This window comes from Pseudorca crassidens, chromosome 4 (assembly GCF_039906515.1).
Source record: "Pseudorca crassidens isolate mPseCra1 chromosome 4, mPseCra1.hap1, whole genome shotgun sequence".
Taxonomy (NCBI): Eukaryota; Metazoa; Chordata; class Mammalia; order Artiodactyla; family Delphinidae; genus Pseudorca; species Pseudorca crassidens.
In genome coordinates this window covers 69,466,407-69,479,734 of record NC_090299.1, presented here as the reverse complement: position 1 = coordinate 69,479,734, position 13,328 = coordinate 69,466,407, and the positions used below count along the sequence as shown (strand labels likewise).

The following is a 13,328-nucleotide window of genomic DNA, read 5'->3' as shown; positions in this document are numbered from 1 at the left end:
ATGTGGATTTGATCAGAATTAACTTCTGGAGTAGACCCCTACTAGCCTAATTTCTGGTTAGCACCTGAAAACAATTTTCATGAAAAATAGAAACACTTGGAAAACGTGTCTTTCAAGATATCTAAAAGTTAAATATTTTATTTTTTTCTTTACTTTATATGACTATATCAGTGATATACTTAAAGACAAGAATGGCTTGTATATTTTCATTTCAAGGTTTAGATGAAAGTTTCAAATTATGCAACAAGGGGTCACTGATGCAACTCTAATGGCCACTGAAAAATTGTACAATCTTTCTGCTCATAGAGCGTTTAATGAATAAAGGTAGATGTGGAGAGGAGAAAAACATCTGCACAAATACTAAAACTGCAAAAGTTAGACTCACATAACGAAGGCAAGAGTTAATTGCTGTGGGTATTGTTATGATACCCTAGGCTTACCACACCCTCTGTACTCCCTGAGTCATATGTTACAAGTCCCCACAAGGAAGTGATTTAGTTTGTGAAATGCCTCCTGGAACTATTAAACAATTTTAAATGAGTACAATGGTGTAAGAGCCTTGAGAACACAGAGACATCCTTTGGTATTCCCCAAAATGTGTTCTGGAAAACACGAATATGGAGATATGCTCCAGAGGGGAAAAAGCATGGCGTGCTCAGCTAAGTTTGGAAAGCACCACGTGGTATCCCTCTCAGAGAATCGCTGTATGCGTTAGCACCATAGAGGTTTGGGAAATACTTCAGTAAAAAAGAATTTGACTTTGTTACCTGCATATTTCTCAAACTTACATGACACGGAAGCCCCTTTTATAAATAACACCCGCTAGCATCAAACAGAACTACTGAAATAGGCACGTGTTTGGGGAAATACTGATAGAAGGTTACTTCATGATTTGGAATCAGTGTCAAGCCAGTTAAGCCAAAAGATAAATTATGTATGCCAGTCACTGGAATGGAATATTCTTTTTTTAAAGTTAATAAAATAAATTCTCACATTCCAGTTTATATGTCAAGTTCTGAGAGTTCCAGTGGCCTGAGGTGGATCCTCAGAGGCTCTCACCTTTGTGTGCGTGTGCAAAAGAATTGTGGTCTGGCTCTGCAAAACAAAGGATTGGATGCAGAAATATAATGACTGCAGAAATAAGGGACTGGCACATTTTAAGATCTTGACTGGGTGAACTGTACAAGTGCTTACTATTACTCACTAACATCTGCATTATTCCCCTGCAAACTCTTCCCCACCCCAGAGTAATGTCTAAGCTGCAAATTTGACCCCATTACTCACGTTCCTAATGTCTTTCAATGGCTCCATATCATTTTCTGGATAAACTTTTCAAAGTTTCTAGAATTTATTATAACCACGATCTCTTTCTTTCCTAAGATTAAGTTGGAGAAATGCTATGCATTTATCCAGATGTTTTGATTTGCCAGATCCACTGAAATAGACTCTTCTAGCTGGACATGACTATATCACAACCTACAAGCCATGGAATGTAGTTAATATAAAATCTTTTGGGAGGAAGCACAACAGCCCACTTTCTAACACTTAATACATTGCTTGAAATAACAAGGATTTGTTATTCAGTCCTTGTAATTTCCAATATTTGAAATGGCCTGTAATGTAAAAATAACATGGGCTCTAAGGAAATTTTCTGGGCCTACTAAAGTTTAATAGAGAACAAAATAAAGTTTAATAGAGAACAGTCATGCCTTTGACGTGCAGTGCGGCATGGAGAAAAGCTCCCAATGTCTCTGTTATTGTTTTGTTCTCTTACACATAGCTATCAGAAAGGGAAAAAGTGAGTATAGTTGAGAGCACTTTGTGACTAAAAAAATATAATGGGATTCATGAGTGAACCACATTAATGTAATTAGGTTCATAAAAGGAATTGCCTGAATGAACACTGTGGTTATTCCCAGGATGGACATTATTGAATACCTTCAGCATTCTATATAGGATAGAAACAGTCTGTTCATGGTGGCCATGGGAAGCAGTACCTGAGGGAGAGTACATACCTTATATCCCTTCACTCTTGAAGCAACATGTGCCATTTAAGGACATTGATTCGCGAGTTGTCCACTCTGTCATTTCTCCCTCCTGGCATAATAATCCACCGCTGTAATCTGCCTGTTTATTTGTTGAGGTAACGTCCGTTATGTCACTTTTTAGGCTTAATAAAGTGACATAATCTACAACCTTAATCAAATGGCTGTATCGTCCATTGATTCATTGACTCAGGAGATGATACCATCACATCTGAAACAGAACCATTTTTCAGCATTTCCACCAGCAGCATTGCTTGTGCAGGGTTCCCAGATTTCCTGTTACAAAAAGGCTGAAGGCTTAAGTAATCCTGATGGGAGACACTGCTCCATGTACACTTAATCCCTCCTTGAGCAACCTACTTTTCTGAGAAATACATAAATGAACAGAAGACACTGCAGGTTAGGTGCATTTCATTTCAAGAAGATTGCCTTTTTACTGTTTCTTGTTTTCTGTTGTTCTGAAGCTGTCAAAGAAGAGTAGAAATAAAAGGTGGAAATAAAGATGTTACAGTTGAGTAATGGAGTCTAGGAGCCTTAGCTTTGAAAGTGTATCATTCGTTATACAGCAGAACACCAGTGTTACTAGTGCTTTTAATGTTTTTAAATGCCGCCAAATGTTTCTGTTGACTAACTTATTCCCAGGGGGTCCCTATAACTCTTTCAGGTTACTCGGGTACTGCTTTCTAAATTACCATGGTGGTGAATTCAATTACTACTGTACTCTTTCAGTGGCCTAAAAGAATAAATGGTCTTCCTAAAATGTTTTTCTCTTTGAAAGGTCTAGAGTATTAGAGCTGGATAGGACCTTAGAGATTATCTGATTCAGTGTTCCATAAACTTGTCTGATGACAAGACTCTCCTGAGAACTTGTTTAAAAAAATATAGATTCTCAGGCTACTCCCCTGGATACTCTGTTACAATACATTTGACATGGAGCCCAGGAATCTACATTTTGTAACAAAGAGTCCAAATAACTCTTAGGATCAGGCAGGTTTGGGAAAAGCTAAATTAGTTCCACTTTTTAATTTTATGGATGAGGAAGCAGATGTCTAGATAGATTAAGTGATTCATCTAAGTTATACTGCACAAAAAATTTGAAAAATTGAGATTAGTTCAGGAAAAAAAATATTGTTGGGCAACCTTCATGCATCCCATAGTAGGGAATGTATTTTCTTAGAATTTAAGCCTTCTGTATTGAATAGAACAATGCTGTTTAGAAGATTGTGGGAGAAGTGATGAGGCACTTTACTCTGTATATGACAGTGGAATTCTCTGTACACAACAGGGAATGATTTTGCTCCACAAGTGACATTTGGCAATGTCTGGAGATAGATTTTTGGTGTCACAACTAAAGAGAAAGAAGTACTACTGGTATGTAGTGTATAGAGGAAGGGATGCTACTAAACCCCCTGCAATGCACAGGACGTCCACCCACAACAAAGAATTGCTTGGACCACAATATCAATAGTGTCCAGGTTGGGAAAGCTCGGTGTTGATTGCTTCTTGAGCATTATCTCCCCGTGAGATACTTAACAGTACTATCTGAACACATTTGAGGAGTAGGACACAGTTTCCAATTTTCTTCCTGAAATTAGATAGAAAGCCTTATATCATAGCTAAGCAGGTCATTTATTGGTCCATGTTAGGCTATACTTAGACTGGATGAAATTTTTTTTTCCCCCCTTAGGACCATACAGTAACTCTTTTAAGGATTCCTCCTCTTTCTTCTACTCACGTATCTAGACCTGTCATTCCTAGCACACCTCAATTACGTCTCCTTTGACCTTTCTGCATTCTGTATCTAAATCACCCAAACTCTAATTCCCTGGGATCAGCTAAAAGCTACAGTGTCAATGTCTGCTGATTTTTAACAGAAATTGAGACAGAGTTTTGGTCATAATCTTAATGCAGAGGCTAAGTGAATAGAATACACAATTTGCTTAGAGTAACTTATTTTCCAAATCAGGATGATTTTCTTTTCCTAATATTTCTCAATTCTGTCTCCTCTCTGTCTGTTATCAGTACTTAATTCAGATCCTCATCATCTTTTTAATAAACCATTGAAATAAACACTTAATTTTTTCCTCCAGATTTTTTCCCACCTCAGCCTTTTCCTGATTAAACCAATCAGTAGTTTCTCCTCACCTATAAGAATGTTTCTCAAATGTGGATTACATATGGCATCTTTTTTTTTTTGAATTTTATTTTATTTATTTTTTTATACAGCAGGTTCTTACTAGTTATCCATTTTATATACATCAGTGTATACATGTTAATCCCAATCGCCCAATTCATCCCACCACCACCACCCCGCTTTCCCCCCTTGGTGTCCATACGTTTGTTCTCTACATGTATGTCTCTATTTCTGCCCTGCAAACTGGTTCATCTGTACCATTTTTCTAGGTTGCACATATATACGTTAATATATGATATTTGTTTTTCTCTTTCTGACTTACTTCACTCTGTATGACAGTCTCTAGATCCATCCACGTCTCTACAAATGATTCAATTTCGTTCCTTTTTATGGCTGAGTAATATTCCCTTGTATATATGTGCCACATCTTCTTTATCCATTCGTCTGTTGATGGGCATTTAGGTTGCTTCCATGTCCTGGCGATTGTAAATAGTGCTGCAATGAACATTGGGATGCATGTGTCTTTTTGAATTATGGTTTTCTCTGGGTATACATATGGCATCTTTTTAAAGAGGAAACATTATTTCATCTCAACTTGTATCATCTTAAATTATTTGATTATAAAATCACTTATATATGTGTAAACATAAAATCAAATTCATCCTCTTTATGCTTAAAGCTTAACACAACTATGAAACCAAAACAAATTTTCAAATTAAAAATGAATCAAACTATTCAACAAAGAATAGTTGAATATTATTTTCTTGTATTTCTTTATATTATTGTGAAGGGAAAAATCACAGAATTAAGAATTCTCTTTGTTAACTCACATAAAAGGCTTTGAGTTTGAGCATGGTTTTCTCAACAACAGGAAACACTGACTTACAGAATCGAGTCCAGATGCCACAGCAAGGCATATGACGTCCTCAGTGTCCGTTGTGGTCCTTTTCTCATCCCTCCAGGCTCATCTTTGGGCATTTGCTGCTTCAGCACTTATTACTTAGTGTTACTGAGCTCATCAGGCTGCCCTGCCCCCATACTATTTCAGCTGTCTGTGCTTTCGCTTGTGCTACTTGGTCTACGTGTTTTTTCCCCCACCAGTTTTGTGTTTTATGTTTCTTAATCATCCTTCAAGATCTAACCTAGGTGTCATTTCCTGTAAAACCATTCCTAGACCCCAGGTTGAAATGTACCTCTCCTCTGTGGATTAAGGGCACCCTGTGCTCTTCTGTAGCCTTGTCTCCTCCCTTATAACAGTGCTCTGTCCATCCCCTCCCTCTACCATGAACTACCATAAGAGTAGGGGTGGTACCAATAGCACCCAGACCAGGCCCTGCCATGCCAGTAGTCACTCCATAAATATATAGTAAACTGAAGTGAAACATTTTCAACTAAAGACCCATCTCTGGTAACCACATTGCTTTTTGTTTCTTTGTATGTTTGTTTGTTTCCAATGCTTGGAATTGAATATACTTTAAGAAAACATGACATAGTTGAAAAATGCACTGGATTTAGAATCATAGGACTTGAGTTCACATCTTGTCATTTGTTCTTGTGTGTAAAATGGAGATAATCACCATCTCACATTCTTTTTGCAGATGTGCAAAATTCTGGCATGATGTTTGGCAAACAAGCATATATAATAAGTATTAGTTTCCTTCCTGCATTATGCTTTACTTCTTTTTATGGACTTTAGTGATTTAAAATTATTATTGTTACCAGTGAAGCTTCAAATCTGTATACCTCCCTATCGCCATTAGATTCAGGTCCGGTATTAATTATTTTTCCTGAACTGAGCTTCAGCATTGCTGTATAAAGTAGATGAGACAATCAGTCTTTCCTTTTCATCCTCATAGGCTACTTCACTCCCTTTAACTATTTATATTTATTCAGAACATATTTCTTTTCTTTTATTGCCACAGGCATGAGAGAACCTCTGCTTTGTTCTTATTACTTAGAGAAATCTGTCTTCTTCCTTCTCTTTGTAGGTGGTTTTCATCAGAAAGCATCCACTTTGAGAAGCATTTTCTTTACCTGCATTATATTATTGAATTTACCTTTTTTATGCTTTCATATGGTTATTAGAATCTATAGCTTCAGTTCTTTGGGTAATAGGCTTAAGGCTCCTAGATAACACAAAATTTATTGTAGAAGTAAGTCATGTGGAGTTCAGCAAGATAGAAAATTTCTCTAATCAGTGGGTTTCTAGCTCTTACATGTGTTTTATAAACAAAAATAGATCAAAGGTACTACAGAAGGCATTCCTAATAAAAAAATTCTTAATAATGGATACATTGGTACAAGCAAATTCAGACTTAGATGGCAAAGAAAATGTTCACAGATATGGGAATAGCCAGAGGATGAACTAATCTACAAAGGGATGCGATCATTGTCACTAGAGACAAAGTATTTGAGCTTCAACTTAACATTGAAAGGATAGGAATAATGAAACCAATTTGTCATAAAGCAGCAGGCATGAGTTGATGATCCACAAGAGATCCCTATTATCACAAATTATTCTCTGGTTCTGTGCCTTCCTAAAGACTGAAAGCTATGTGTGGCACAAGTGCTTTTGTACTGGATTAAGGCTGCACCTGTCATACTCTGATCCATTTCACTTTCAACCAACTCTCTGAATTCAATTCAAATTAAACCTGTAGTGCCTTTTGGTGAAGAGATTCATGACTAACAGGAAAGAACTTTGAATGTTTGGAACCTTAGAGGAAATGCATTTGGTTCTGTTTTAGTCCTGTTCGTCACAATCATGAAAAGTACCACTTTACCATCTGGTAGGAAATAAGACCCTAAGAACCTTAGGGTCTTGTTTTCTAAGTTGGGAATAAAATCATTTGCGTTTGCAAATCTCAGTGAGCAGTTATAAGTTTACACATACTGACCTCAGGCCCTTTTGTATCCATGTTGCCTGCATTTGGGCCACAGTTAACATATGTCATTGCTAGAGACTGAGCACTGTTTGACAGCTTGCACTGAGAAGAGACGTTGACGGAAAGAACTCCTCCATGTGTTTCTGCTTCTATATCTCTTGTTCAGTATAATTATCTGTTTAAAAAAAGAATTATTAGGGCTATTATGGACATGTACATCTGATTTCATGATTTTTTTGGCTTGTTCTCAGTTGGTTTTAACTTCTTATGAGGATACCAACGTCCATTTATATTTCAGATTAGCTCAGAAATGTTCTTTCTTTGCTTTTGTGTCAGCTATTGTGTATGCAAAATTACATCTTTTGATCTTGAAGATTTTGCAGACTATTGGAGGAGAATGTAAAGATAATTCCTCAAGAGAATGACAAGACAAGCCACAAGCTGGAAGAAAACATTTGCAAAAGACATATATGATAAAAGACTGTTATTAGGTTCATTGATTGTAACAAATATAACAAATGTTACTCTGGTACAGAATGGAGAAGGCATGCATGTATGGAGTCAGGAATTACATGGAGACTCTGTGCTTTCCATTCAATATTGTTGTGAACCTAAAACTACTCTAAAAAAATTGTTTTTAAGAATGATAAACCGAATGCATCATGTCACATGGTGTGAAAGAAGGGTTATAAAAGTGAGAAGCTCAGAGAAGAGTTGGCTTATTCAGCCTAGGGAGGTTTCGAAAGGACTTCACAGAAACAGTGGCTTTTAGACTGGGATTTAAAAGGCAAGTAGAATTTCATCTGTAGGAAAGTGCAAGGCAAGAAGTACTGGTAGAAATGAGAAATGGGAAGGAGGTTAAAAGGAATGGAGAAAAGGAGCAAGAAGAAGAGGAGGTGGTATGACATACCCTGTGAATGCCTTGTAATTCTGACTGAAACCAGAGTTTATAGTAGGCATAGGCAGGTCACTGGAGTAGTGGGGCATGTTGGCATTTTAGCCATTTTATCAGCTGGACATTGTTGTCTCAGTTTGCCATTGAATTTTCCTTTTTTATGCTTTCATATGGTTATTAGAATCTATAGCTTCAGTTCTTTGGGTAATAGGCTTAAGGCTCCTAGATAACACAAAATTTATTGTAGAAGTAAGTCATGTGGAGTTCAGCAAGATGGAAAATTTCTCTAATCAGTGGGTTAACTAACTGCGCAAGTTCACATAGCTAATCAGTGGCAGAGCTAAGACTCAACTCCAGACATCATGATGTCAAAACTTACCTGCCTGGCCACACTGCAAGACGTGGTGTGGGTGAAACCTTTAAAGTGAGAAGAATTAAACGTGGATCAGATGTCATCGCCTATCTTTTGTTTTTGCAGGTTTCTTTGCAAGGAAATAGACCAGCAGCTTCAATCAACTGCAGTTCTGTCATACCTCCATGATGTTTCCCTTGGTCAGAAATGCACTAAGTAGCCTCAGGATTCGAAGCATTCAGCAAATGAGGGCAAGACAGAGCCACTCAAAACACTCACCAGATTTTCATGACAAATATGGTGATATTATACTAGCCGGTGGAACCGCTTTCTGTGTTGTTGTGTGGGTGTTTACAGCCACACAGGTTGGAATAAAATGGAACCCCTCCCCTGTTGGCAGAGCCACCCCAAAAGAGTGGAATGATGAGTAAGCATCACAGTTACCGTAATACACAAGTGTCTCAAAGTCAGCTTGTCATTTCAGTACTCTGCTGTGCATTGAAATATAGCATAATCGAAGAAATAAAATGCATTTGAAAACATTAAAAAGTCTCTGAAAATAGTCATTATAGTGCCTGAAAGCAAGGCAGTAGCAGTGGGTATAGATTACAGGGGCTTATGAATAATAAATATTTGAAAGTAGAATTAAGGAAGCATGTATTTTTCTGGCTTAATGATTTATGCTAGGTATCTTTCAGTGGACATACACACATAGGTACTTAACAAATTAATTGTTTGGCAAATCCTATTGAATCTTTCTTAAAAACATATTCATAATTGACCATTTTTCACATCCTTTATCTTTCCTTCCCTGACCTGAACCACTATGCTTTTGCTGGGATTATTATAAAAACTCTCTAGCCAGTCTCCTTTCCTTTATACTTGATGATCGTCAAGCCTGCCCTGAACCCCCCCCAACGCAGTCACACACAGTCTTTTTTAAGCACAACAGTGACAATGATCTTTTTTTTTTTAAAATTAGTTTATTAATATCACTCCTCTTTTCAAAACACCGTGACTCCCCATTTTACAAGGACATGAGTGCCTCAAGTCAAGGATAATTGGGACTATCTTATGGGTGACTTATCAGAGTTGGCAGTGGAGACCACCTCCTACTCCTGAATGATCAGCTTCAGGGTAAGTGTACTGTTCCTCAAGCTCAAATATATAGAGATATCATTATTCTCTGGATAAAAGACATGTTCCTAGGTGTATAATTTATAGGTCTTAGGCAATGCTCATTTTCAGCTTTATCAGTATTGCTAAGTTATTCCCCAAAGTGGTTACATTCTCACCAGCAATGTGTACAACCTCCTCTTGTTCCACATCCAAACTCACTCTTAAGAGTTTTCATGCACTTTAATATTTGCTACTTTGATGAGCGTGAAACAATAGCTCATATTTTAATTTATGCTTCCCCGATTACTGATCAGGTCAAACATCTTGTGTTAGCTTTTTGTGTTTTGGGGTTTTTTGTGTATATGACCTTTCTTTTTTTTTTTTAATCATTCTTTTTTTTTGATTAATTAATTTATTTTATTTTTGGCTGCGTTGGGTCCTCGTTGCTGCTTGTGGGCTTTCTCTAGTTGTGGCGAGTGGGCGCTACTCTTCATTGCGGTGCATGGGTTTCTCATTGCGTTGACTTCTCTTGTTGTGGAGCATGGGCTCTAGGCATGCGGACTTCAGTAGTTGAGGCACATGGGCTCAGTAGTTGTGGCTCGCAGGCTCTAGAGTGCAGGCTCAGTAGTTGTGGCACACAGGCAACTGCTCTGTGGCATGTGGGATCCTCCCAGAGAAGGGCTCGAACCCATGACCCTGTGTTGGCAGGTGGATTCTTAACCACTGTGCCACCAGGGAAGCCCTGACCTTTTTATTTGTTGCTTTTGCCATTTTTCTATTCAATTGTTTATCTTAATCATTTGTAGAATTATTTTTGGATATTCTTTATAGTAATTATCTCAGTCAGGATTTAATCAGAGAGGCAGAAGCAGTGTGAATAGTATAGAATATAGGATTGATTTGGGGAATTAAAACTAATACAGCTGTGAGAGCTAGTAGAGAAGTTTTTGCAAGACTGTTGCCTTTGTATCTGGTACTAAATATGTTCACAGTAAAGCAGGAAAACTGAACATGAAGTAAGGGAGAGCCAGGGCCAATGGGAATTGAGAAGGATGCACTGGGATCATGACTGTAAACTGGAACCTGTGCCTGTTTCTCACTGTCTCTAACTAAGATGACATGGATGACTTATGGGAGAAGCTGGTGCCCTTCTCTGTGGAACTACACATTCACCTTGCTCAGGACTCAGAAGAGCTGGAGGAGAACTGGTAGGAGTTAAAGTAGCTATAGGCCCAGGTGCTGTTTCTTATCAATCAAGCCGGAAGGTCAGTAGCAGCATACACAAGCTGCTGCAGCGCAGGGCTGCTGTTCTACACCAGCCTTCCAAGTGTAAAATGGATGCTGGTTCATGTCCACCATCCCTATCGCATGCATTCTCTCTTGTGGCCAATCCTAACCTGAAACCATAGAGAGGAGGGAATTCTGGAAAAAGCGGTTCAAGCCTGGCTAAGTTGACATTTAGAAAGCCACAGTAATCCACCCCTTGTCAACTTGACATCAGTGCACATCTTTCCTAACTGTACCTATATTTCAAAAAAAGACAGTAGCAAAAATAGGCTTTCACCTAACATGATGCAACTTTCTCTCTTAAAACTAATCCTATCCCCAAAGGAGGACATCACAAAGACCCTTTATCCATGGCAGTGTTGCACTCTCAACTTCCAGTTAATGGAACCATTGCTGTGATCTCTAATGAAAGCCTAAGACTTCTAGACCAGCAAAGCTCAAAGTTATAGGGACAGGAAACAAATACTTCTCTAGTGTGTTGCTAGGGGTAATTGTGAAGAAGCCAGTCTGATCTCCACCTCTTGATTCCCAGACCTGTAAATCTCACCTCTAGGAAAATAGCACTATATATCTGTTGGTTATTTACAGGATGTCCAACATCTTAGAAGACATTACCTCAGCCTGGCAAGGTGGTGTTACCCAGCTGTCGCAGTCACTAACACTTCACAAGGCCATTGTACCATTTTATCAGTGATGGGATACATGGTAAGATCAGTGACTCCCATAAGCATAAGCCCATTACTATACATTATTTGCTTTTTATTATAAAAAAATAAGCTTCTTGGTCAGAATCAGTGCTGTGTCGCATACCATGGTAGTAATTAAGACATTTTGTAAATTCATGGATGATGGTATTCACAGGAAAGTCACAGGGAGAGAAAGTAAATCTACATTGTTACTAAGTGTGTATTAAAGTGAGAACAAAGTATTGCCTTTTCTGTGATGGAAATGGTCTAATGAAATCAACCTGGCACTGATGATTCCCTTCCTTCCTCCAAGGAATAGTGCCAATGGAGGTGCAGTGTTGGTCTGTACGTTTGGTAGATTGGGCACTCAACAGTGACTATAGCCAGACTAACCTTGATGAGTGCAAGTCCGTGTTGTTGAGCACACACATAATCTCCATCCCTGCTGTGATGACCACTTTGTCTCTGAGCCATTGTGAAAGCACAGGGTGGCTGAGAAGGAGAGTGATAGCCGTAAGAAGGGGTCATCTTGTCCATCGGAGTATTAAGATACTCCTCTGCTGAGTATCCTTTTGGTGAGTATTTATATGGAACCTGAATATCTTCCTACTCTGTGCTCATTTAGAGTAGTCTGTTCACAGAATCCATTCCCATGCTTGTCACCAGTTTTCCAGTAGTGTTCCTTCTAATTCCCTGCCCAGCCTGCCAAGCCATTAGCTGGCATCTATGGCTTGGTATACAGTTGTACCTCTGGCCCAAGCAACAACTCTGTACTATTTCATGTACTGCCCACCAGGAAGATTTCCCTTCCTCAGGGCCAATTTGGAATTAAGCTGTATTACTGAAGCTTTCTGCTTTCAGGTATGGCCAGCATATTTTGTAGAACCAGATCTGAATTCTTTCTTTCTTGGTCAAATGGTTTACAAACCTATAAATCCTAGGTTTGGAGTGACATGAAACCTTCCCAAACACAAAACTTGTAAACTGTGGAGCCTGGAGTCAAGCTTTAGAATATGTTCTTTTACTTCCAAGTTACACTGTCTGTTAGTCTTTCTTCAAGTTTACAGGTTGAAAGTTCTGGAGAAGGATTCAATCTGGAGCTAGAGAAGATAGGGAGCTATCTAGATTGTTGTGAAAACCATGGGGGTGAAAAACATTATCAGGAGAGTATATCAACAAGGAAGTGGATATAGGGAATGCATGAGGCATGCAATGAGTACTATATTTTAAAATGGCAATTTCTTTCTTTCTTACCTTCACCCTGAATATTTTCTGATTTGAAGTGAGGATTAAAGCCTACCTCTTTAGGTTTATATATGTATGTGTAAGCATGTGCCCGCATGCGTGCAAGTGTGTGTGTGTGTGTGTGTGTGTGTGTGTGTGTGTGGAGTGTGCATACGTGGGTATATCTGTATAGATATGTACACACACATATGTCTATACAGATATATATATATATATTTAAAAAAAGAATTATTTTAGGAATGTATATACACATAAATATATAAATTATATTAAAATTTGTGACTGCTGGTTTCTTATAAGAAAATTGAGATATTGAATCTTTTGCTATTTCTAACTTTTGTCACTGGATTATTATAATTTGATCATACATAAAACATCAAATACAAGCTGTTTTGTTGTTCTCCATGTGTCTTAAAACTAACTTTTGAATGAAGTTATCAAATTTCCAGCCATAATGTGATTCTTATAGTGCCTCATACACTTCTTGGAAAATTATATTATTATATATTATTATGAGGAAAATATTACTTGGCAGTTACTGAATACATTTGCTTGCTGTCAGCAAAGGAGGAGAACTTCATTTTGACACATACTCCCCCTTTACTTGGAAAAACTGGGCTACTAGGGCTACACTTTGGTACTGGGCTTAAGTATGAATAATAAGTGAAGAATGAATAATT

The 13,328-nt window shown here is 38.0% G+C and overlaps 2 protein-coding genes across 2 annotated transcripts in view; both read left to right on the top strand.

The window, feature by feature from the left end:
• The window catches only part of GABRA4 (gamma-aminobutyric acid type A receptor subunit alpha4), a 256,295-nt gene extending 247,787 nt beyond the window's left edge, over positions 1-8,508 (top strand). Inside the window, exon 10 of the mRNA XM_067735872.1 lies at positions 8,438-8,508. The gene's annotated coding sequence lies outside the window, so the exon portion shown is untranslated. The remainder of the gene's footprint in view (positions 1-8,437) is intronic.
• COX7B2 (cytochrome c oxidase subunit 7B2) lies at positions 8,497-8,876 on the top strand. Its single transcript, XM_067735873.1, has one exon. It carries the CDS (start codon positions 8,497-8,499, stop codon positions 8,740-8,742), a length of 246 nt encoding a protein of 81 aa, XP_067591974.1. The 3' UTR covers positions 8,743-8,876.
• Positions 8,877-13,328: the final 4,452 nt, after the last annotated feature.

Bases quoted from the DNA above. Each gene is read 5' to 3' on its own strand.
- COX7B2 (XM_067735873.1), top strand. From the start codon at position 8,497: ATGATGTTTCCCTTGGTCAGAAATGCACTAAGTAGCCTCAGGATTCGA.